This window comes from Myxine glutinosa, chromosome 7, assembly GCF_964187855.1.
Source record: "Myxine glutinosa chromosome 7, kmMyxGlut1.1, whole genome shotgun sequence".
Lineage (NCBI taxonomy): Eukaryota > Metazoa > Chordata > Myxini > Myxiniformes > Myxinidae > Myxine > Myxine glutinosa.
In genome coordinates this window covers 35,045,332-35,068,569 of record NC_136267.1, presented here as the reverse complement: position 1 = coordinate 35,068,569, position 23,238 = coordinate 35,045,332, and the positions used below count along the sequence as shown (strand labels likewise).

General features: G+C 42.2%; 1 protein-coding gene across 1 annotated transcript; it reads right to left on the bottom strand.

Moving 5' to 3' along the window:
* Nucleotides 1–680: 680 nt before the first annotated feature.
* LOC144893053 (uncharacterized) lies at nt 681–23,105 on the bottom strand. Its single transcript, XM_078782669.1, has 19 exons — nt 23,064–23,105; nt 22,697–22,756; nt 21,761–21,823; nt 21,239–21,275; nt 18,867–18,988; nt 18,481–18,523; nt 18,203–18,358; nt 17,391–17,524; nt 15,117–15,305; nt 12,480–12,668; nt 12,096–12,275; nt 11,785–11,964; nt 7,073–7,177; nt 6,322–6,426; nt 5,995–6,099; nt 5,651–5,848; nt 4,630–4,953; nt 4,409–4,507; nt 681–1,011 (listed from the first exon to the last, which is right to left on the bottom strand). Exons 1-19 carry the CDS (start codon nt 23,103–23,105, stop codon nt 925–927), a joined length of 2,418 nt encoding a protein of 805 aa, XP_078638795.1. The 3' UTR covers nt 681–924.
* Between the last annotated feature and the right edge of the window lie 133 nt (nt 23,106–23,238).

Sequence of the window (23,238 nt, the reverse complement as noted above, 5' to 3'; positions counted from 1 at the left end):
CCGGAAGATTGCTTTGCGCCGAACAGGCAGAAGAGAAGCAAGATGGCGGCCAAACATGTATTACTCGCGCTCATGATGGAATAATTAGACAAAGATGACAGGACATCACAAGTTGATGCAAATATACAGATTGTGTTTTCACTTGCAAGTTTTGCTGCGTAAGTATAACCTCTTCTCTTCCGCCTCTTCCTCTTCTAACCGCCTCTTCTGCTGGATAACGGAAGAGGCAGAAGAACTTCCGAGAAGAGAAGAGTCCATATCAAACGACGGGAAGGTCTACTCTGGGATCTCCGTTCTTATTTCATTCAGCATTATTATCCGGAAGTAAAGGTTCACGTGTTCATTTCACGTGTGCAAAAACAAACTCCATTTTACGTGTGCATGGACGTGTTATTCACATATGTAAAATAAATAAATTATCAGATGGGAAATTGCTGATTGATATTTCGGTCGGAGCGATTATACACCGCCCAAAGGAAAAATTTCACCGATAAACAGAGTGAATTCACCGAGCGAATTTCATCGAATTTCACCGAGTTTCAGGAAATTACAGAGAGATATTTCTTCGTTTTAATTTTATTAGTTACGAGCAGAAGTACACGGCGTTGCCGGGTGGGGGAGGGAGGAGGGAGGGACGGGGGAGGTGGGGGCGCAAGGGGATGGAGGGGGGAGAGGGGAAGGGCATGTACACTTTAAATATGTATATACATGTGGGATGTGTGTAGGTGTACATATGTGTGTGTGTGTGTATGTGTATATGTGTGTGTGTGTAAAAAATGTGCATATATATATGCGTGTGTGTATGTGTATGCATGTGTGACGGTGTACGTGTGTGTGTGTGTGTGTGTGTGTGTGTGTGTGTGTGCCATGTGCTGTGTCATAAAAGAGCAGCACATGGTAACTTCAGTGGTGGTGTGATCTCCTTCATCGCTGTTGTTCTGCACGAGCTTCCTCACGTATCGTTTGGAGGTAGTTTGGTCGCTCGACCTTTCGGCGTGGAATCCAATTATACTAAGGAAGGGAAGAGCATACCTGTGGTTATGGATGCAGGTGGTTTGTTATTTATTTTATTTTCAAACAAAGTCAAGGCTCGTATAAGCGCCAACACACACTCGTATAAAAACATATAATAACGGGAGTAGGAGACAAGAGGGGGAGAGAGGGAAGCACAACAACAGTAGAGAACATGCACATTGGGAGATCTGTGGAAGGGAGAGGGCTGTGGCGGGGTACACGGTATAAACAAGATGGACGCTACAGGGGATTTCAGGAAAGAAAACGGAATTTCAAGAGGTGGGCTTGGCATGGATTAACGGGGGTTAAAAAGATCAATGTTTTGGATGTGGGAACACAAGAGATGGTGGTGAACAGCTGTTTTGAAGACCTGGAGGTAGAAGTGGGATTGAAGAGAGTGAAGGAGTTTGTTGCAGATGCGGGAGAAAAGAGGAATGAAAGAGTGAAGGTGAGCAGAGAGCCTAGATTTTGGCAATTTAACCATAAGAGGGTTGCAGGCAGATCTTGTGCGACCTATAGGAATATTTGGGGTTCAGAGCACAGACAGAGCTGGGGGAGCAAGGCCGGAGAGGAGTCGGTAAAAGACAGAAAGACCACCAACCTGCCTGCAGTGAGTAAGTGAAAGGCCCTCGGAGTTAACTTCATCGCAGGAGATTCCAATGATGCTGAAAGCTTTCGTTTCAACAGCGTGAAGCCTAGCTAGGTGTGAGGCAGGAGCACCGGCTCAGAGGGGAGATCAGTATTCCATTGAGCTGCGGATGAAAGCCTTGTATGTGGTGAGAAGCTCAGGTGTGCCAAGGAAGGACTTCGCACGACGGAGGATGCCCAGTCGGCGACTGGCTTTGGAGGCCAGCTTGGAAATGTGGTCTTCCCAAGAAAGATCATGGCAGATAGTGAGACCCAAGAGCTTGGGCGACAGAACTTCTTGGAGAGGATTGTTGAGAAAGTAGATGGGAGGGTCGTCCAGTCTGTCTTTTCGGAGAGACATAGTAAGAGTGTGAGATTTGTCAGGATTGAAAGACATGTTCCACTTGTTTGACCAGTCTGTGATTTTGTCCAGGTCTGCAGAGAGTGAGGATGCTGCAGACTGCCGATCTGAGGGATGAGGAATGGAGCGGCAGAGAGTGGAGTCATCAGCAAAGAGATAGAGAGGATTTTCAAGAGAGTCAGAGAGATCATTGATGAAGACCAGAAAAAGCACAGGGCCCAGAACACTGCCTTGGGGATCTCCAGCCTGAACAGGAAGGGGAGATGAGAGAAACCCATTCAGGGCCACACGTTGACTACGACCGGAGAGGAAGTCCGCAAGCCATGAGTGGAGGTTTCCATGGATACCATAGGATGGGAGATTGGTGAGCAGAGCTGGGTGCCAGACCGTATCGAAGGCACGTGATATGTCAAGGGGGACAGCTCTGATTTCCTGTTTGGCATTGAGGACCTCCATCCATTGCTGAGATGGCAGAAGCAGCATGTCCAGAGTGGAGTGACCTGGTCTGAATCCAAATTGATGATCAGAGATCAAGCCATTAGTGAAGAGGAAGGATTTGATATCAGAAGCAATATTGGATTCCATGAGCTGATAATTGGGAGCAGGCTGATTGGTCTGTAGTTGCAAGGATCTGTTTTTGCACCTTTTTGTGTAAAGCGGTAATGTTGGCTGATTTCCAAGCAGATGGCAGATGACCTTGAGCAAAAGAGAGGGTGAAGAGAATAGAGAGAGGGTGAAGAGAATAGAGAGAGGGTGAGATAGAGCGGCAGAGCAGGATCTTAGGACCCGTGGGCTGATGTCGTCTGGTCCAGTTGCAGAATCAGAGTCGAGGTTTGAAAAAACTTCTCCACCTTGTCGGGAGAGAAGGACACAGAGCACAGGAGCAGCTGGGTATGACTGGGTAAGGTGGGAACAGAGAGAGATGGGTTTGGGACATAAGATTTTGAAGTAAACACAGAGTTGAGGCATTTGACTTTGTCACGTGCGGTGTCAACTGTGTAACCATTTGAGGTAAGGGAGGGGGAACAAACACCAGAAACGGATTTGACCAGACACCACCAGGATTTGGATGAAGGAGACAGGTTTGAGAGTTCATTCTTGAGTGTGGGGAGATAGTGCTTCCTGGCACTCCTGAGGGTAGACACACACTTGTTCCGAGCTTGGTGGAAGGAACTGAAATTGCCTTCAGTTGGATTAGCCTTCGAAGAGGCAAAGGCAAGTTGTTTCAGGGCAACTGCCTCAACACAAGATTCAGTGTACCATGGATGGGAGGAAGGGTAAGACAACTGAAGACGAGATGGGATAAATCTGTGCATGAGAGAGAGCAGTTTGCTTTGGAAGAATTCCCAGGAAGAATTGATGTCAGAGGCAGTAGAGATGGGAGACCAGTCCAGGTGATTGATGGCTGCTTGCAGACCGTGCCAGTCGGCCTGAGTGAAATGCCAGACTCGTCGGCGCTGAGGAGGCTCTCTGAGAATGGCCAGAGAGATGTTCACTTTAACAAGCACATGATCAGAATAACCGATTGGAGCAGAAGAAGAGCAGCAGACATTTGCAGGGAAGTTTGTCATAACCAAGTCTAGAAGAGAAGATACTCCATTGACTGAGATCCGGGTCGGGAAATTTGCAGATTGTGTCAGTCCCAGTGAGTCACAGAAGTCCTTTGCTGAGATGCCATGGCTTGTGAGAGAGGAACCCACACCCAACCAGCTGGCGTGATGACATTTGAAGGGGAGGGTTGAGGGGGGAGATTAGAAGGGAAGGGGTGTGGGGGGGGAGGGGTATTTAAAGGGGAGAGTTTATGGGGGAGTTTTGAAGGGAAGGGGTGTGGGGGGAGTTTTGAAAGGGAATGGTAGCGGGCAGGTAGTGATGGAATGGGGGTATGGAGTGGGATGCTGGTAAGAGATACGGTTGGTAGGATCGGGGCGAGTACCAGGAGAGGAGGGAACAGACAGGGAAGGGTTTGGCACTGAAGATGTACAAAAGTAACGATTAATGAAATACGAACATCAACTGCAAACAAACTGGGGTTCTCGGGATTTTCAAGTCAGATACATTTGAAAACGTTGGAGGAAGGGTGGAATGAAGGTGAGTTTAGAGTTTTGAGAAGGGAAAAACTGTAAGAGGTTAAACTTTTATAAAGGGAATGATTTAAAGAGCGATTTGAAAACAGCCTTTTGAAAAGAAGAAGAAGACTGAATTGTAATAGAAGAGAGTAAACAACGCGGAAGAAGGAAGTTTAAACATTTTAAAACAAAACAGTGAAGACCGTCTGGGAATTCACTGAAAAGAGGGCAGGGAGTCTAAAGATCAGCATGACCGAGCTCGAGGAACCGGGACGGTAGACGGCTTGAGACAGGTATTCATTGTGAATTGGCACACCTGAGGACGATAGGTGTGACTTACCATACGAAGATCTACCAGATCCTGGAGCATGAAACGGATGCGTGGCACAATTTTCCGCTCCTTCATTAATTTGTCCAAAAAGGTGAAATACTCATCCATCTGTGAAGACAGAAAAACATGGTGCTCGGTGAGCAAAACGAAGACGAGCAAGAAGGATGATTTTAGAGGGGAAGTTGAAGAGTAAAGGTGTTTATGGAAACTCCAAAGTGAAGGTTCATTACCATTTTGGCTTGCGTCGAGTCGATGACCTTTCCAGCAATTCCAATGAGACGACAGAAGCACTCGAGAGATTGCTCATTCCCATCCTGGAGCAATCCCTTACCTGTGTTGGTGATAAATGATTCGTCCAATACCTGTGCGTTGAAAAGCTCCCCGATGAAGACCACGTGGCCCAGCGCGCGCTGTCGACCTTTCTCTTTGGATGCGTCATCATCCGAGCTGGAGTTCCCATCATTCCCCATTCTCAACTCATTCTTGCAGCTTTCAATGAGGAGCGTGTGGAAGTTGAGGACCTTTCCAGGTTTATCTCTTCCTTGTACCTCAATCTATGAAAACATGAAAGAATGGTGGATGTTGTTGAAGAAAAGGGGGTACCTGTTTATTAAATACTTTCTAAACAGGTGTGGGTCAAGGGAGATAAATTGAGAAAATCAAAAGTGAAAAAAAGAAGGGAAGGAGTGCAGTGAGGCCTGTAATAGAGGGAGTGAAAAAAAGAAGGGAAGGAGTGCAGTGAGGCCTGCAATGGAGGGTAAACAAGTTTGGGAGGAAATATCACCAAGGAAATGAGAGTAATGCACACTGTGTATCAGTTTGTGAAAAGGGGAGTGGGGAAGGAGGGTGTGGTAGGGGGTGGTAGGAGGTGGTATGAGGAGATGGTAAGAGGGGGTGGTAGGAGGTGGAAGGAGTCGGTGGTCGGAGAAAATGGTAGGAGGGCAATGGTAAGAGGGGGTGGTAGGAGTAGGTGGTAGGAGGAGGTGGTAGGAGAAGGTGGTAGGACGGGATGGTACGAGGTGGTGGTAAGATGGGGGTGGTAGGAGATGGTAGGCGGAGGTGTTAGGAGTGGGTGTTAGGAGTGGGTGGTAGGAGGGGGTAGGAGGGGGTGGTGGTAGGAGGGGGTAGTAGGAGGTGGTAGGAGGTGATAGGAGGGGCGCAGAGCAGATATTTCACAAGTTTCAGAAAATGATATCTGTTGGTATGGTGTGCTTCCTCTCATGAGTTGTGGTAGTGGTTAACTTAACTCACCTTTGCAAGGTGGTGACACACGTGTGCGTACACCTCAGAAAATTTGGATTCCTTTATCGCCTTGTCCAGGACAAGCTGTACAATGTCCTCAAGATCTTCTTCTGTGGTGATATTGACCCTCTTCATCTGATTTATGAGGCGACCAAAATTTTCTGGTGTCATTTTGTTGAGGAGAACTCGAAACTGTCGACATACATCCTTGGGGAAGGAAATGGGAATAAAACAAAGGAGGTGTCATTGGTGAGGTGTCAAAATAATAAATGAGAGAAGAAAGGAAAGTTTGATGTTTTAACGTGAAATCGACACAAATGAGCATCCTCTCAAATAGAACACACCAAACTCACTTGATCACAACTTGTCATCCCTGTTTTCATGCTGGGCCTCCAGGCATTGTTGGAAGTTTTGAGGTCCAGACCACTTGGGATGACGTACTTAACAACGCGAGCACCCTGTGGAAACAAATGAAGAGTTTTTCAAATAAAACAGCAGCAGAAAAACATGAAATTGACAATACTGTAAAGTGGACACCGCACCTGCTCCAAAAATGATAATATTAATAATAATAATCATAATAATCATCATAATAAATGAGAGAAGAAAGGAAAGTTTGATGTTTTAACGTGAAATCGACACAAATGAGCATCCTCTCAAATAGAACACACCAAACTCACTTGATCACAACTTGTCATCCCTGTTTTCGTGCTGGACCTCCAGGTATTGTTGGAAGTTTTGAGGTCCAGACCACTTGGGATGACGTACTTAACAACGCGAGCACCCTGTGGAAACAAATGAAGAGTTTTTCAAATAAAACAGCAGCAGAAAAACATGAAATTGACAATACTGTAAAGTGAACACCGCACCTGCTCCAAAAATGATAATCTATCTATTATTCCAGTAATCTCTGTGTGTCTGTGTGTGTGTCTGTGTGTTTGTCTGTGACCGCTGTTTCTCGACAACCACAGGTCCGATATACTTGAAACTTGCCAGGTATATTGCTGGGGACCCGAGGATGTGCCTTTTCAAGGTTTCATATTAATCGGACAAGTAGTTACCGAGCTATGGCGATTTCTTTACCAAACTCCGCAAGCCGTTCGCTTTGGACCAAACCATTTCATGTAAATAGAGGGGGGGGATTGTCACCGTACTCGCAAGCCGTTCGCTTTGGACCAAACCATTTCATGTAAATAGAGGGGGGGGATTGTCACCGTACTCGCAGGCCGTTCGCTTTGGACCAAACCATTTCATGTAAATAGAGGGGGGGGATATAATTTTAGATATGTATATAGTACGGGCATGCCCTAGTATTAATAATAATAATCATAATAATAATCATAATAAATGAGAGAAGGAAGGAAAGTTTGATGTTTTAACGTGAAATCGACACAAATGAGCATCCTCTCAAATAGAACACACCAAACTCACTTGATCACAACTTGTCATCCCTGTTTTCGTGCTGGACCTCCAGGTATTGTTGGAAGTTTTGAGGTCCAGACCACTTGGGACGACGTGCTTAACAACGCGAGCACCCTGTGGAAACAAATGAAGAGTTTTTCAAATAAAACAGCAGCAGAAGAACATGAAATTGACAATACTGTAAAGTGAACACCGCACCTGCTCCAAAAATGATAATATTAATAATAATAATCATCATAATCATCATAATCATCATAATAATAGCAATCATCCAATTTATCACTGGAGAAGTCTTTGTTTGTGTGTTTGTTTGTGTGTTTGTCTGTTTGTGTGTTTGTCTGTTTGTTTATTTGTTTGTCTGTTTGTGTGTTTGTTTGTTTGTGTGTTTGTTTGTGTGTTTGTTTGTTTGTGTGTTTGGTGTTTGTTTGTGTGTTTGTCTGTTTGTTTATTTGTTTGTCTGTTTGTGTGTTTATTTCTGTGTTTGGTGTTTGTTTGTTTGTGTTTGTCTGTTTGTTTGTGTGGTTGTCTGTTTGTGTGTTTGTTTGTTTGTGTGTTTGTTTGATTGTTTGTTTATTTGTTTATTTGTTTGTCTGTTTGTGTGTTTGTTACCTCCGCCACCAAAGGTGGATGGAGATTATATTTTCACCCCTGTCTGTCTGTCTGTCTGTCCGTTTGTCAGTTTGTCTGTCCGTCTGTCCATTTGTGAACAAGATATCTCAAAAATTTGTGGATGGATGCGGACGAAATTTGTCAGAGACGTGAGCAGGACGAAATTATTAGATTTTGGTGAAGCTCCGGATCCGGCTACTATAATTTTTAAGCGATTCTTCACCATCGGGAGATTGGGCCAAAAATGCTACAAAGCCGGATTTGTCAAAAAGTTGTGGATGGATGATTTTGATTAAATGTGATTCTGTATTGTGATTTTCTGGTCTACTCTGGGATACAAAACGTGACCTGTTCACCTTGCGGAGGTATGTCTCTACTGAGTGCAGTTATCGTTTGTTGTACACCGCACCTTTCTTATGTCATCTCCAGGCATTGCAAAACGTCATTGCCGGGCACCGAAGGGGGCTCGGCAGTGACGCACGCTGAAAGGGAGTACTCAGTTTTCACTCTGGTTGTTTGTTTTCTTGGTTGTTGAACACCGCACCTTTCCTATGCCATCTCCAGGCATTGCAAATCGTCATTGCTGGGCACCGAAGGGAGCTCGGCAGTGACGCATGCTGAAAGGGAGTACTCAGTTTTCACTCTGTTGTACACCGCTCCTTTCCTATGCCATCTCCAGGCATTGCAAATCGTCATTGCTGGGCACCGAAGGGAGCTCGGCAGTGACGAACGCTGAAAGGGAGTACTAAGTTTTCACTCTGGTTGTTTTCTTGTTTTCTTTCTTGTTTGTTTGTCCGGACCAGTGTTTCCCAACCTGTGGTACACGTACCACTAGTGGTACGCGAGGGCCTTCCAGGTAGTTCGCGACAACCTTTAAAAAAAATGATTTGGCCTGATAATTTTTTTATTTCTGATTTCTGATATATTTCATGATTTCCGATGTGCTGTGAGCAAAGTTATGCCCCGCATCGACCAGCTGGTGGAGAAGAAACAGATGCAGCCCGCGCATTAAATTGAAATAAGCCTGATATCTTATCGAATTGAGTTTTTCTGGAACCAGGTGGTACGCGGATTGGGTTTTTCTGAAACCAGGTGGTACGTGGCGACGGTACGGGACCTCCAAGTGGTACTCGATCAGAAAACGGTTGGGAAACACTGGTCCGGACGATATCTCAGCCATCCTTTGAGCTAGGAAGCTGAAATTTCGGCACAGTAGTGAGCAAGTCCGTTGTCAAAAATATTATTTTTTTGTTTTTTGATTAATCAATTAATTGAGGAGTTATTTAATTATTAGCGATTAATTAAGTACTTATTTAATTAATTAAATTTCCTTTCTCTTCTGACCATTAACTGATTATTGATTTGGCTGCAAAGGCTATTTTTGATTAATTAATGTATCAATCAATTAATCGGTTAATTATTTAATTATTCGATTAATGACTAAAAAATTTTTTTTTTATAAGTTACATATTCTGATGAAATGGTGGTGGTTTATGTGTTCTCTGACCGAATTGATTAATAATTTAATTTGTTTATTATTATTATTTATTTATTAATTTATTAATTCTTTAATTATTTAATTATTTGATTCATGACAAAAAAAATTTTTTTTTTAAATTTACAGATTCTGATGAAATGGTGGTGGTTTATTTGTTCTCTGACCGAATTGATTTATAATTTAATTTTTTATGATTATTATTTATTTATTTTCATTATTAATCATTTATTTATCTTCTTTCTCATTTGGCCAATATCTCAGGCACCTTTTGAGCTCAAAAGCTAATATTTGGACATGAGTGACCAAGTGATGTGGCTATCAAGGATATTTTTGATTTATTGATTAATAAATTATTAATTAATCAATTAATCAATTAATGGATTAATTATTTGATTAATGACAATTTTTTTTTTTTTCCCAGTTACAGATTCTGATGAAATGGTGGTGGTTTATGTGTTCTGTGACCGAATTGATTGATAGTGCAATTTTTAAATGATTATTATTTATTTATTTGCATTATTAATCATTTATTTATTTTCTTTCTCATTTGGCCAATATCTCAGGCACCTTTTGAGCTGGGAAGCTAATATTTGGACATGACAGTGACCAAGTGATGTGGCTATCAAGGATATTTTTGATTTATTGATTAATCATTTAATCGATTAATTATTTATTGGTGAATCAATTAATTATTTAATTTTTTATTAATGACTTATTTAATTAAATTTCTAAAAGATACATCTTCGGATGAAGCACGAGTGGTTTGGTTATGCTATTAGCCAATTGATTAAGAAAATAATTTGTGATAACCTTTTATTGATTTTAATTCTACAATTAATCAATCAATTAGCGTACACCTCTCCCTCCCAATGCAGCCTCGATGAGGTGCACTGCGGTATTGTCGGGCGCCGAAGGCGCCCCGGCAATGCCGCGCTGTAGGATATTTAATTATTTGGCATGGGGGCGGTGTACTTTGAATGTATCTGTACTTGTCTTTCTTTCTTGTCAATCAATTAATCAATTAATCGATTAATTATTTAATTATTCGATTAATGACCAAAAAATTTTTTTTTTTAGTTACAAATTCTGATGAAATGGTGGTGGTTTATGTCTTCTATGACCGAATTGATTAATAATTTAATTTTTTAATGATTTTTATTCATTTATTTTCATTATTAATCATTTATTTATTTTCTTTCTCATTTTGCCAATATATCAGGTACCTTTTGAGCTCAGAAGCTAATATTTGGACATGAGTGACCAAGTGATTTGGCTGCAAAGGCTATTTTTGATTTATTAATTAATCAATTAATCGATTAATTATTTAATTATTCGATTAATGACCAAAATTTTTATTTTTTCAGTTACAGATTCTGATGAAATGGTGGTGGTTTATGTGTTCTGTGACCAAAATGATTGATAATTTAATTTTTTAATGATTATTATTTATTTATTTTCATTATTCATCATTTATTTATTTTCTTTCTCATTTGGCCAATATCTCAGGCACCTTTTGAGCTGGGTAGCTAATATTTGGACATGACAGCGACCAAGTGATGTGGCTATCAAGGATATATTTGATTTATTGATTAATCATTTAATCGATTAATTATTTATTGATTAATCAATCAATTATTTAATTTTTTATTGATGACATATTTAATTACATTTCTAAAAGAAACATCTTCGGATGAAGCACTAGTGGTTTAGTTATGCTATTAGCCAATTTATTAAGAAAATATTTTGTGATAATCTTTTATTGATTTTAATTATACAATTAATCAATCAATTAGCGTACACCTCTCCCTCCCAATGCAGTCTCTATGAGCTGCACTGCGGTATTGTCGGGCGCCATAGGCACCCGGACATGCCGCGCTGTAGGATATTTAATTATTTGGCATTGGGTCGGTGTACTTTGAATGTATCTGTACTTGTTTGTGTGTTTGTTTGACATCCATGCACTCCTGAACCACTGGACAGAATGAGTTGAAAACTTTTGGTTGTATGAAGGGTGTGCACAGGAAAGTTTTAGAGGGTAAAAACAATTCAGTCCCCAGGGTTCAGGTTGGACGTGTACACCAATTCTCTCTATGTAAATGTTTATCGTGTCGCGCCTCCTGGTGGTGAAAGTCGATATTACAAGTTAGACTAAAATACGCCATTTTCGACGGAATTAACCCGAACCTGAGGACGAGTTCTTCACCAGTAAATATCGTGTTCCAAAGTAAAACCAGATTGGAAAATGATTCGAATGTTCAGAAATGCGAGTTGGTTTCCGTGTTTTGATGACTGCCCAACAATGTTGTTTTTAACCTTTAAAGTTACCCCATAAACTGTTATCATAAACATTGTCAACCCATAAGCATTGTCAACCCATAAAGAGCGTTGGGCCACTATCCTCCAGTAAATGAGTTTAAACTGACGTCAACCAAAAGAACGAATCATGACTTTTCTTACAATGTGTAATTCCCAGGTAACTTATGGAAATCTTGCTTCTAATTGGTGGAGAAAAGCCGTTAACAAAAAGCATTTATGGCCGAACGAGCAGTAAATGGAGCACTTCATGGGTTAACTGTAGTATTTGTGTTGGCTTCTTGAGATTGTGCTGCGGTACCTTATTTGGCTGTGATCGATACACCTGCTGCTGGTTCTTTCGGCACACCTGTTTCTTCTCTTTCAATTTCTCCATCCACTTGAACAGCTCGTACATCGCTTTCATGGCGTTGTGGTTTTTAACGGCCACGTCTCTCCAGCGGTTGTCTCGATCCTCCAAATCCGTCTCCAGCTGCGTCACCTGCAAGTGATTAAAACACATAAGACACATCAAGGGAAACATTATCTTCAACTCTTTGGTATCTGCTCTTTTGTGTTCACCAGTTACACATTGCAGAGCAAGTCCCACATTGTTTGATAACGGTTGCTCACCTGTTGATGGTAATCAACATCCTGGTGCTCCTGCCTCTCTCGCTGTTCTTGCTGCTGCTGTTCCAATGCAGCAAACCTGCTGCTCAGGTGTGATTGATGCCCTGAAAGTCCTTCAAATTGGACAGCGAGCCCATGGTGTTTATGCTCATTTGCTTTCAACAGCTCAGGTAGCAGGTCGACCTGTGCGACAGAAACATGACGGTGTCATTGACAGGAAAGTTTGTTTTCTGTTCTACTTTCAATCAACAGTCTTCCACTTGTGAAAGTCTCATGAGCAGCATGAATCCTACAAGGTGTTAAAACTCATCAGAACATGTGCAGGTGAGCATGATGTTCACCACCTTGGCCATCTGTAATCCAACATGTTGGATAACGGTTCTTTACCTGTTGGCAGCTCTCAACGTTCTTCTGTTGCTGCTCCTCATGTTGTTGTTGCTGCTCCTCGAGCTGAAGTTCCACTTCCGACAAGGTGCTGGAAACTTTCGTGAGATCCGCCGAAAGTTCGTTGTTTTTCACGGTGATCTCATCGAATTGATCATCTTGCATGATCAAGCGTTGTGAAAGAACCTCGACCTGTGTGGTACATGACAGTGTAATCAACAGTTAAAGTTACTGTTTTCTGATCTACACATAATCAATACTTTATGGAGGTGTCTTCTCAAGTCTAAAGTGGGATCAATTCTGGTTTCAATGCAAAGTTCACATGGAATCACACTAAATACGCCATTTCGTGTCTGATCTGATGAATTTTTGACGCCAACACATTCTGTCGTTACTTATCCAAGACCAATCTCAACCAAACCTGACAGGATGACGACGGGTTGCACAATGAAGGTTGTAGCACATTCATTTGCCCCGCTCCCCAAGGGGGTTTTCTCCCCCTGGGCGAGTTTCCCCGCCATTGCCGTCAATGGGGTTGAACGTTGAGGTGTATATAAATGTTAAATTAGCTTTATCGTGGCGTTTTTCCAAAGAAGATTTATCGTGGCGTTTTTCCAAAGACGCTTTTAATAACAAAATTAATGATAATCGCATATTATTGATGCTAATACAAAATAATATTCATACTAATAATGTCCGACTTCCCCAAGGTGTTTTTCCTGCAGTGATAACGTGTATAAATATCTTATTGCTATAATGGCGTTTCTGTGTGATCAACAGCTTCTACTGGAAGTAAAAATACTAGTACCGACTGCAAAGCCGCAATGAGCTGGCGAAGCCAAAGCCTCTTGCCACTATTTTACCCATCACTATGGCATCAGTAGGTTAGGTAGTTGATAGTAGGTCGGTGTAGGTACCGTACCTGGTATGACTTGGTAAAAGAGAAGAGCAGACAGTCCTCCCCAATACCTGCATACAATAAATGTCACAAGAAGCTTAAGGAAGTAACTATACGATGTGCTAGCTTAAGGCCTATTTTAAGAAATTTTAACTGGGCTTAACATACGTTTTCACAGTATGTGTGTAGTCTTCTAACTTCAGTCGCTGTCAGGACTGGTTCTCTCCGGGCACTGCGGCTTCCTCCACCAGAAGAAGTTAGCTTGCAGTGATGAATTCGGTGAATTCCGTCTCAACTTCGGATATTTCCGGCCGTGACAAACTATCCGTATTTCTAAACTAAATATGTAAACGCTTATACCGTATTTCTGGCCGTGAAAAACTATCCGTATTTCTAAACTAAATATGTAAACCGCTTATACCATATTTCTGGCGGTGAAAAACTATCCCCGACGACCACGAGATTTCTAAAATATAATTCTTCGTCAATTTTAGAATATTGGATGCCGATTTCACCCTCCGAAACACGTAATAAGCTTTGAAATTTTTCTTTTTCAAATGCTCGAATCTCATTGGTTTTGGTGTTTGGTGACGATTTTCGGTGAAGATAACGAGGTTGGTCTTAACGTATTTTAATTACAAATTAGAGGTTCATGAGATGGTGAATCAAAGAAAGACGGGTGAAACAAACTCCTATTGAACTTTTTCGCAATTGGTTTATGCAAACTTCCGCATCCGGTCAATGGCGGCCTCCAGTGCGTGATTTGGTTTTAGAAATATTTTTTCAAATGCTCGACTCTCATTGGGTCCGGTGTTTGGTGACGCGTTTCGTTGAAGATAACCAGGCCCGTGTGGGCCGAGGTTGGTCTTAAAGTATTTTAATAATAAATTAGAGATGCATAAGATTGTGAATCAAACAATGACGGGTGAAAGAAATTCCTATTGAACGTTTTCAATTTGTTATGCATACTTCCGCATCCGCAAGATGGCGGCCTCCATTGCGCTTCGGAATTCTCAAGCCAAGGCATAATCAGGTTTTCGACATAATACGTACGCGTTTATTGACAACACCGGCTTCGCCGGCTATTATGAACTACAAACACGTGTGATTAACTTTTTAAACAGTCGCTAATGCTCTTTAAAACACTAAATTAAGAAATTTGGAGAAATCCCAACATCCGTGAAGTAAGGTTTACTTACAGAACTGAGCGAAGATCTACTGTACTCTAAATAACCCACAAATGTTGGGTTAATAACATGGCCTTTCCTGGCGCTAACGTGGCGTTTTTCGTAGTGAACTTTTGAAACAAGCTCCTTCTGTTTAACGCGAAACTGAAAGGGACAAGCTCGGGCTGTGCTCCTTTACCAAGCAGCTAGCTCGCGCTTGCCAAGCCAGCCGTTCCTTCACGGTTTTGAATGGAGTGCTTGCTCAAATGCTTAAACCACTTGACGATCTCTCCACAAGAAGCTTGGTAAATGAACACACACCCAATGTTCTTGAGACCCGACCATAGATCGACTGTAATCGAAATACCCCAAAGAGGAATGACCCTTCCTGGCTCTCCTGTAGTTAGCAGGTGGACTAGTTTCACAAATCTCAATCAACAGTCTTCCATTTGTGAAAGTCTCAAGAGCAGCATGAACCGTGCAAGGTGTTAAAACTCATCAGAACATGTGCAGGTGAGCATGATGTTCACCACCTTGGCCATCTGTAGTCCCACATGTTTGATAACGGTTATTTACCTTTTGGCAGCTCTCAACGTTCTTCTGTTGCTGTTCCTCATGTTGTTGTTGCTGCTCCTCGAGCTGAAGTTCCACTTCCGACAAGGTGCTGGAAACTTTTTTGAGATCCGCCGAAAGTTTGTTGTTTTTCACGGTGATCTCATCGAATTGATCATCTTGCATGATCAAGCGTTCTGAAAGAACCTCGACCTGTGTGGTCGAAACATTGCGCTCACGAAGAGACAGAAATAGCATAATGAAGATAATAATTCACACATACAAGCAACGATAATTATAATTGGTTGGTAATTAGTGGTAATTAGTGGATTCCAGCTCTAATTGGTGTTCCTTTTTCTGTCCCTTCTGCACCTCTCGTTTCGCTAGCAATGCATCTTTTTCTTCCTTTCCCTGATTCTCTTCTTCCTTTACTCCTTGCATCTCCTCTTCTTCCTTTTATTGAAACTCCTAGTCTAGGCAGAGCAGATATTTGGCCACAATGCTGGTCAGGTCACCACTCCAGCTCAGCGTACGAAGTTGGGGCAGGAATTTGAAATGTGTTCAGGTTGCCAGCGATAGTTTGCCTCCTCTTTGTGAAGTACATCGTGGGATCTTTAATGTCCACCAACTAATTCCGGCATACGGATGACCAGTTTAACGTCCATCCGAAGGACGACACACACATTGATGAATCACAGGGCCTATGAAACACCGGAATGACAGTTTATAGCTGGGTTGGGATTCAAACCCAGGCTAGACAGCTCACATCAACGACTAAGATATCTCATGGGAACTAAAAAGGAAGAAATAATTGGAATAATAAATAAATGGAGTAATACCACCAATTATGTCATCACGTAATTATAGCACCACACGACTTGCGTCGCCTCAACTCACACGTACATCACTTGATAAGACTGAACTTTTATTCTCGAACGTTTTCAGAACTTACAAGACTGATAGAAACACCATAATACATCACAAAGTACAAAATTGGGAAATCGCAAAATCGTCGACAGAACGACTGTACGTTTGTGAACTTGAAACTTGTACCAAGTTTGATTTAAATCCATTCAGAAGATCTCAAGAATCACATTTTACCTGACAATGACCTCTGACCTCACTAAAATCACAAAATCACCTCAATTCTCACATTTGATGCCAAAATATAAGAAGTTCATCTTTGCATCATAATATATACTTGTACCAAGTTTGGGCAAAATCCCATTGCCGGTTCACAAGTTAGAACACCAACAGATATTTTCCGAAACAGCACCTCTGACCTCTTCACCCCAAATTGAATCAGTTCATGTTTACATCATAATAATACCTGCACCAAGTTTGATTTAAATCCCATCAGCTGTTCTCAAGTTATCACATTTTACCTGACATGACCTCTGACCTCACTAAAATCACCAAATCACCTCAATTCTCACATTTGATGCCAAAATATAAGAAGTTCATCTTTGCATCATAATATATACTTGTACCAGGTTTGGGCAAAATCCCAATGCCGGTTCACAAGTTAGAACAGCAAAAGATTTTTTCCGAAACAGGACCTCTGACCTCTTCCCCCCCAAAATGTAATCAGTTCATGTTTACATCATTATAATACCTGCACCAAGTTTGATTTAAATCCCATCAGCTGTTCTCAAGTTATCACATTTTTACCTGGCGTGACCTCTGAACTTTAATTTGTTGATGCCACAATCCAATCAGTTCATGTTTGTATCATAAACACTAACACCAAGTGTGTTCAAAATCCCATTACTGGTTCAGGAGTTGGCGCAGCAACATAATTTTTTACTTAACATGACCTGTGACCTTTGACCTCTTGACCAGAAAATCTAATCAGTTCATCTTTACATCATTATACATACCTGTGCCAAGTTTGAATTAGATCGCTTCAGTCATTCTCAAGTTGTAGACCTATCACAGATACCTTTTGACCCTTTAACCTCTTGACGCCAAAATCAAATAATTTAATCTCAGCATCATAATACATCCTTGTATCAACTTTGGGCAGATCACATCACTGGTTCACAAGTTATTGCGGTAACAGGATTTTACCAAACATGACCTCTGACCTTTCACCTCGTGACCCCAAAATCTAATCAGTTAATCTTTACCTCATTATACATACCTGCACCAAGTTTGACTAAGATCCCTTCAGCAGTTCTCAAGTTATCGCGGTAATGAAAACCTATCACGGACGGACGGACGGACAACCTGAAAACATAATGCCTCCGGCGACTTCGGTAACAGAGGCACAAAAAGGAAATTGAATGTCTTGCTTACCACCACCTGCTGTACCTCGTACTCTCCAAGATCAGGTCTGCAATAACTACCATCAATGGAAGTAGTCTCATCACCGGAAGTACTCTCATCACCGGAAGAACTCTCATCATCTTCACCATGACAGAGAGAAGATCCTGGAAAGAAGAGGAAAAATGAACATGAAACAGATATTGTGACAGAAAAAGATCAATGGACAGAATATCACTAAGTTCAGATATGGGGGAGATTGGGAGGGGAGGGGTGAGTTTGGAGATTAGGAGGGGAGGGGTGAGTTTGGAGGAGAGGGGAAATTGGGAGGGGAGGGTGGAGTTTGGATTGTAGAAAGTGTTTGACGGTTAGTGGAAAACGAACATTTATTGCAAAATGAGTGTTGCCTTGTTCAGTTACATTATCTGATACTAGTGATACCAGATGGTGAGTAATATCAGACCATCCCTGTTGCTCAAGGACTGGGGAGGAACTTTTAGATGTCAGGATGTATTTAGTTGATCCAGGTGATCCCAGTGCATTCTTACAGGCTGACTGGCCAAGTTCACACTGTACAGGTATTCCTAGTTGGTTGGGTATTCCGATTCTGACTGAATCCGATTCAATCATACACCATCGGGTGTTTACATGTCGGGATGCATGAACAGTGATGATCACTTGCTGATTGTTTGTCGTGAACCAAATGGACATCAAATTGAGGATTGTACAAAACTCTAAATTTCCATTCTCCATTCCATGAGACACAAGAGACACATTCTCTCGGGCCTCTGATCTGATGCCATATGATCTGAAGCCGCTCTGCATCACTGTGGATAAACCATCACCTCTCTGTAGCATGGCCGTCTGATTCTGAAGAGCTGGTGGTCGCGATGTGTGATGCTGCTGTGATTCCATGATCACCATAAGAGCATCCACTTCCGGGATCCCATCATTCCGTCTCCCGGTGCTTCTGCTCTTCGTGTAGTTTTTTCCCGTGCAGGCTGTGAATGAGTTAACAAAATCATTACCAGATGGAGTGGCAATTCCTCAAGTTAATTTAATTTTATTATTAGTGTACTTTCGTAAAATGTCCCCAATCTCAATTCCAGAAGCTTGAACTTACAGCATTTGTTGCGATGTCGGTGATTCTGGAAGCCATTTATGATCTGTAACACAAAGAGCAGCAAACAATACACATTAAGAGAGGACCTTGTGTCTTGGCATATTTTTGTTGGGTTGTTGTTTTGGGATATTTTAAAATTTAAAACCTGACATTTCTCAATCTTGACTGAGACTAATCACAAACCCCACGGTCTACTCCTCCACCAAGTAGCGATGGATCCTTGGGTATATGACCTCCTGCTGTTTAGCATCACTTGTTCAATCTGAGGTGTAATTCCGTTTGGGACTGCATTTTATCACTTGAACTTTTTCACCCAAAATAAACTCTGAAATGGTCTGTCAACGAGATTGTTAACCAAAGCCCATGAGCTTATATCACTTTTATACCTCGATGATGAGGCTGAGGAACACGACAAGTGTAATAAATTTTTGGTAATTCATCATCATTCCCATCTGCCAGTGTTGAGTGGCGGCTCGGTTGAAGTACTCGCTCCAGGAAGATGTTAGTCCTGTAAACAAGAGCAAAGAGAGTGTTAAAAGGCTTATTTCAACTTTCATTGATTCAAAGATACATACATCAATTAGGGGACAAGGATATTGATATAAACATCTGTGTACTTGAATGTGAATTACAAAGACATTGGTAGACAATGAACAATTCCATCGCACGAGGGACCTGAACACCTATCTTCCTTGGCAACATGAGCGAGGAGTTCAGATAAAGACCACCAGCAGATTAACCCAGAGAAAGTGGTTTCTTGGTTTCATTGTGCTTCAAATAATAGGAGATAAGTTATAAATGATCAAAACTAGACAAGGTAATTTACCCGAAGTTTTACCTGAAGAAAAGGTAATTTACCTGAAATTTGCCTGAAGAAGGGAACTTCCGCTTCCGGTTTTGCAGGCGAAGTTGTGTTTTTTCGAAGATCTCCACGCTCTCCATGCTATCAAAGTTAAGTAATTGTTCCCGTTTGTATTTTTGTCAAAACTGTATTTTTATGTCACGGTGTGTGTACCTACTGTGTGTCTCTAGGAAGATCTTGGTGTAAATCATGCACACCTGTATAAAATCGTCGGTTATTTCCTGCCGCGATTTTGAGGCCTGGTCTTTCAAGTTTACTGCCTTGAGGCCTTGTTGTCTTCTCTCAGCGGTCGATTGTGGTCCATTTATTTTCGTTCTCTCACAGTTTTTCCGAGTCTTCTTTTCACCCCATACTTCCCCCGAACATCTTACCCTTTGTTTAAAATCTTAATTAAAAAAATACATATATATACATTATTTATTTCCTTCTTTGTTCGTGTTCGTTCGTTCTTCCAACGTTTTCAAAAGGATCTCTGACTTGAAAATCACAAGAAACTAATTTTGCAATAAATGTTCGTTTTCCATTTATAATTGTCCAACACTTTCTAAAATCCAAACTCATCCCTCCCCTCATAAACTCCACCCTCGCCCCTCCCCTCCTAAACATCCCCCTCACCCCTCCTCTCCTAAACTCCCCCCTCACCATCCCCTCCCAAACTCCCCCCTCACCTCGCTCCTCCTAAATTACACCTTCACCCCTCTCCTTAAAAACTCCCCTCTCCCCTTCAAATCTCCCCACCCGACTTTTTTTTCTCCAATTCTCCCTTCTCCCCCCTCCTCCTCAAAGCGTCCTCCCTGCTTCCTCTCCCTTCCAACTGTCAACCTCCATCTCCTCCAACCTTCTTCCTCTCTCTGCCCCCCCCCCCTCAAACAACACCTTGCTGTGCCTCACCCAATCACCATCAAACCCCTTGTCCTCCTCATCCTTCCCTTCCTCCAAACTATTCTGAAATCTCTGACACACCTTCAACAGCTCTCCCTACCTCCTCCTCCTCTTCCACATCTTACCCGACCCCCCCCCCTCCCCTGTCCTGTATCCGATGCTCCCCCTTCCTCTTCATTAACGGTATGGACCTCAAACATCTGGGGCCTTCGCTCAAACTTGATTGATCTCTCCATTCAGGTTGCTTCTGACAAACCAGACTTGATCTGCTTAACAGAAACTTTCCTCCTTGAAGATGTCTCTGATTCCTTAATATCTCTCCCTGGTTACTCCCTCCTCCGGTATGATAGACCTGAGCCTTGTCTTGGTGGTGTGGTTGCTATCTTTATCAAAAACTCTCTTCCTCACTCGCCCTGCACTGCCCTCTCTCCATCTCACCCCCAGGAGTACCTCTGGCTACGGCATCCCCTTCGCTCCCACCTTTTTTTCATGTGTGTGTTGTACCGTCCACCAAACAGTGATGACTCCATCTACATCTCGCTGTCTGACAACATGGACCAACTTCTATCCACTCATCCCAACCGTCTCTTCCTCATATGTGGTGATTTCAACTGTCACCATGCCAGTTGGCTGGGTGTGGGTACCTCTCTCACTAGTCATGGCTCTTCAACAAAGGACTTCTGCGACCAACGGGGACTGGCACAATCTGTCAATTTCCCGACCCGGATCTCAGTCAATGGAGTATCTTCTCTTCGAGACTTGGTTATGACGAACTTCACTGCAAATGTCTGCTGCTCTTCTTCTGCTCCAATCGGTTCATCTTACCACATGCTTGTTCAAGTGTAAGCTCTTTCACGAGCCTCGATCTTGTATACAAAAAAAAGAAGTGAATAAACATACTTACATTTGTGGTGTTCTGTTCAATGCGTGTGAATTCGATTCAATCTGCAATCTCATCATGTATGGCAAATAGAACAAAGATGAAAATGAACATAATGGAACATAATGACTTACCCTGAGAGAGTTTTGATATCCAGTTTGTTTTCCGGGGCTGCGTTAGAATAGAAAGAGCAACAATGTCAAAAAGGATAGGTTTTCACTCATCTTCTTCTTCGAGTTTAAGTCCTCGAGTCAAAGTTGTACTCTCTCACATAACAAGCGCACACAGATGCACTCATGCACACAGACGTGCACACACACCACAGGATGGTCTACCAGCCAATCTCCTCAGCCCAAGGGGTATCCACTCCATGCTGATGACAACCAGTGAGCCAGAAATATGTCCCTGGATTGATCCATTTCCTCAAGAGGTGGGCTCCTGATTTGCCAAATAAAAGCCTTCTGAAGGCGTCTAGGCTGATTGTTGCTACAGTTAGCGGTGTAGCAGCTGGTACTGTATCAGGCAGCGGTGGTTCTGTGTTTTATTACAAACTGCAACTGAACTGGTTTACCGGTTTAATGTTATATATAAATTTTAACCTTCATCCCAATATGGTATTTTATATCACGTACCTGGAGTCATCCATGCCATCTTACCTTCAAGAAAGGAACAAGGTTGAAGAGTCTTTTCAAGGGATGGTCAGAAAAACTTTGAGGTTTCTGGAGGACAGACACAAACAAAATATCTTGATGTACCATCTGCACTGCTAATCCCAGTGAACATGCAAATAAATAACAAGACGCAATCACGTCTCTCACCCACAATTGGAGGGTATAACCAATCCGCTCTCACCTAACCAATTACCCCAGGTGGCTAGGATTATCAAATAAATCAAGTCCCATGCTCTTCCAGCGAAGAAAGCTGCATCAAGTAACCAAGAAAAGCTACACACGGTTATAATCTCATACAAACATGGGAATCCCAATGCCCCCCCCCCCCCTCTCGAAACCATCTTATCTTCAAGAAGGGAACATAGTTGAAGAATCTTTCCCAAAGATGGTCAGAAAGACCTGGAGGCTCCTGTACGACAGACAGAGATAAACAAAACATCTTGTATCAGTCAAAGTGAATTTCCTGAATTGTGTTTTACTGTCGAAGGGAAAGTACCACCCGGAAATGTGTACGATGTAAACTCAGAGCTCGATACAAATTGTCCATCAGCTCTTTCTGATGCACATGTGGTCACTCAGAAGAACAACATTGGGACGATTGTACTTGACGAGATTGTTTATGTTTGTGGCGAATGATGTGTGGAGACCACAAGGTTTTAAAACACCACGTCATAAGCTCTGTCTGGACAATGTTATTATGTTGTGGAAGTGTGCGGTGGAAGAGATATCGACTCAGGAGATACAAAGTTATTCCACAGCCGACTCACCTGCCTTTCCCACTTCCCTACCTGTTTGTAAGGTTCCTGCTGGTGTCCTTTATCTCTGCTCTTTGAATTTTACCTCCTCTTATAAAACACTTGTGTACTGTTGCTTACACGGAAAATTTGTCACATATTGATGGAGTGTTGTTTGACGTCATACCTGAAACGTAACGAGGTTTACCAGACTCTCGGAGATGTATCCGAAATATCCTGGCAGCTTCTATATGAGAGAGATGGAAGCAAAAAACATTTTGGATCAGGAAAACTTATTTGGACCAATTGGTGGTGAAATCGGACACACACACACACACACACACACACACACACACACACACACACACACACACACACACACACACACACACACACACACACACACACACGACGAAGTCGGTTCGAAAAACTCAGCTCCAGCGAGGTGGAAACGAGCACTTGCACATTTTACCATCCACATGGAAGGTTTTCAAACCGCACCTTTAAACCAGGTAAAACGTACACGTAAATCTTCTCACTCGTTTAAGGCTCACCTGTTGAAGTCCTAGCAGGTAACCGAGGTTGAAGTAGAGCATGAAACAACAAATCAAAGCAACGAGAAAGAAACACGTCCTCGCCATCTTGAAGCAATGTTTCAAATGCGATAAATAACTGTCGCTCTGTGACGTCACACACTCATGCAGTCACGCCCATTGATGACTTCACAAT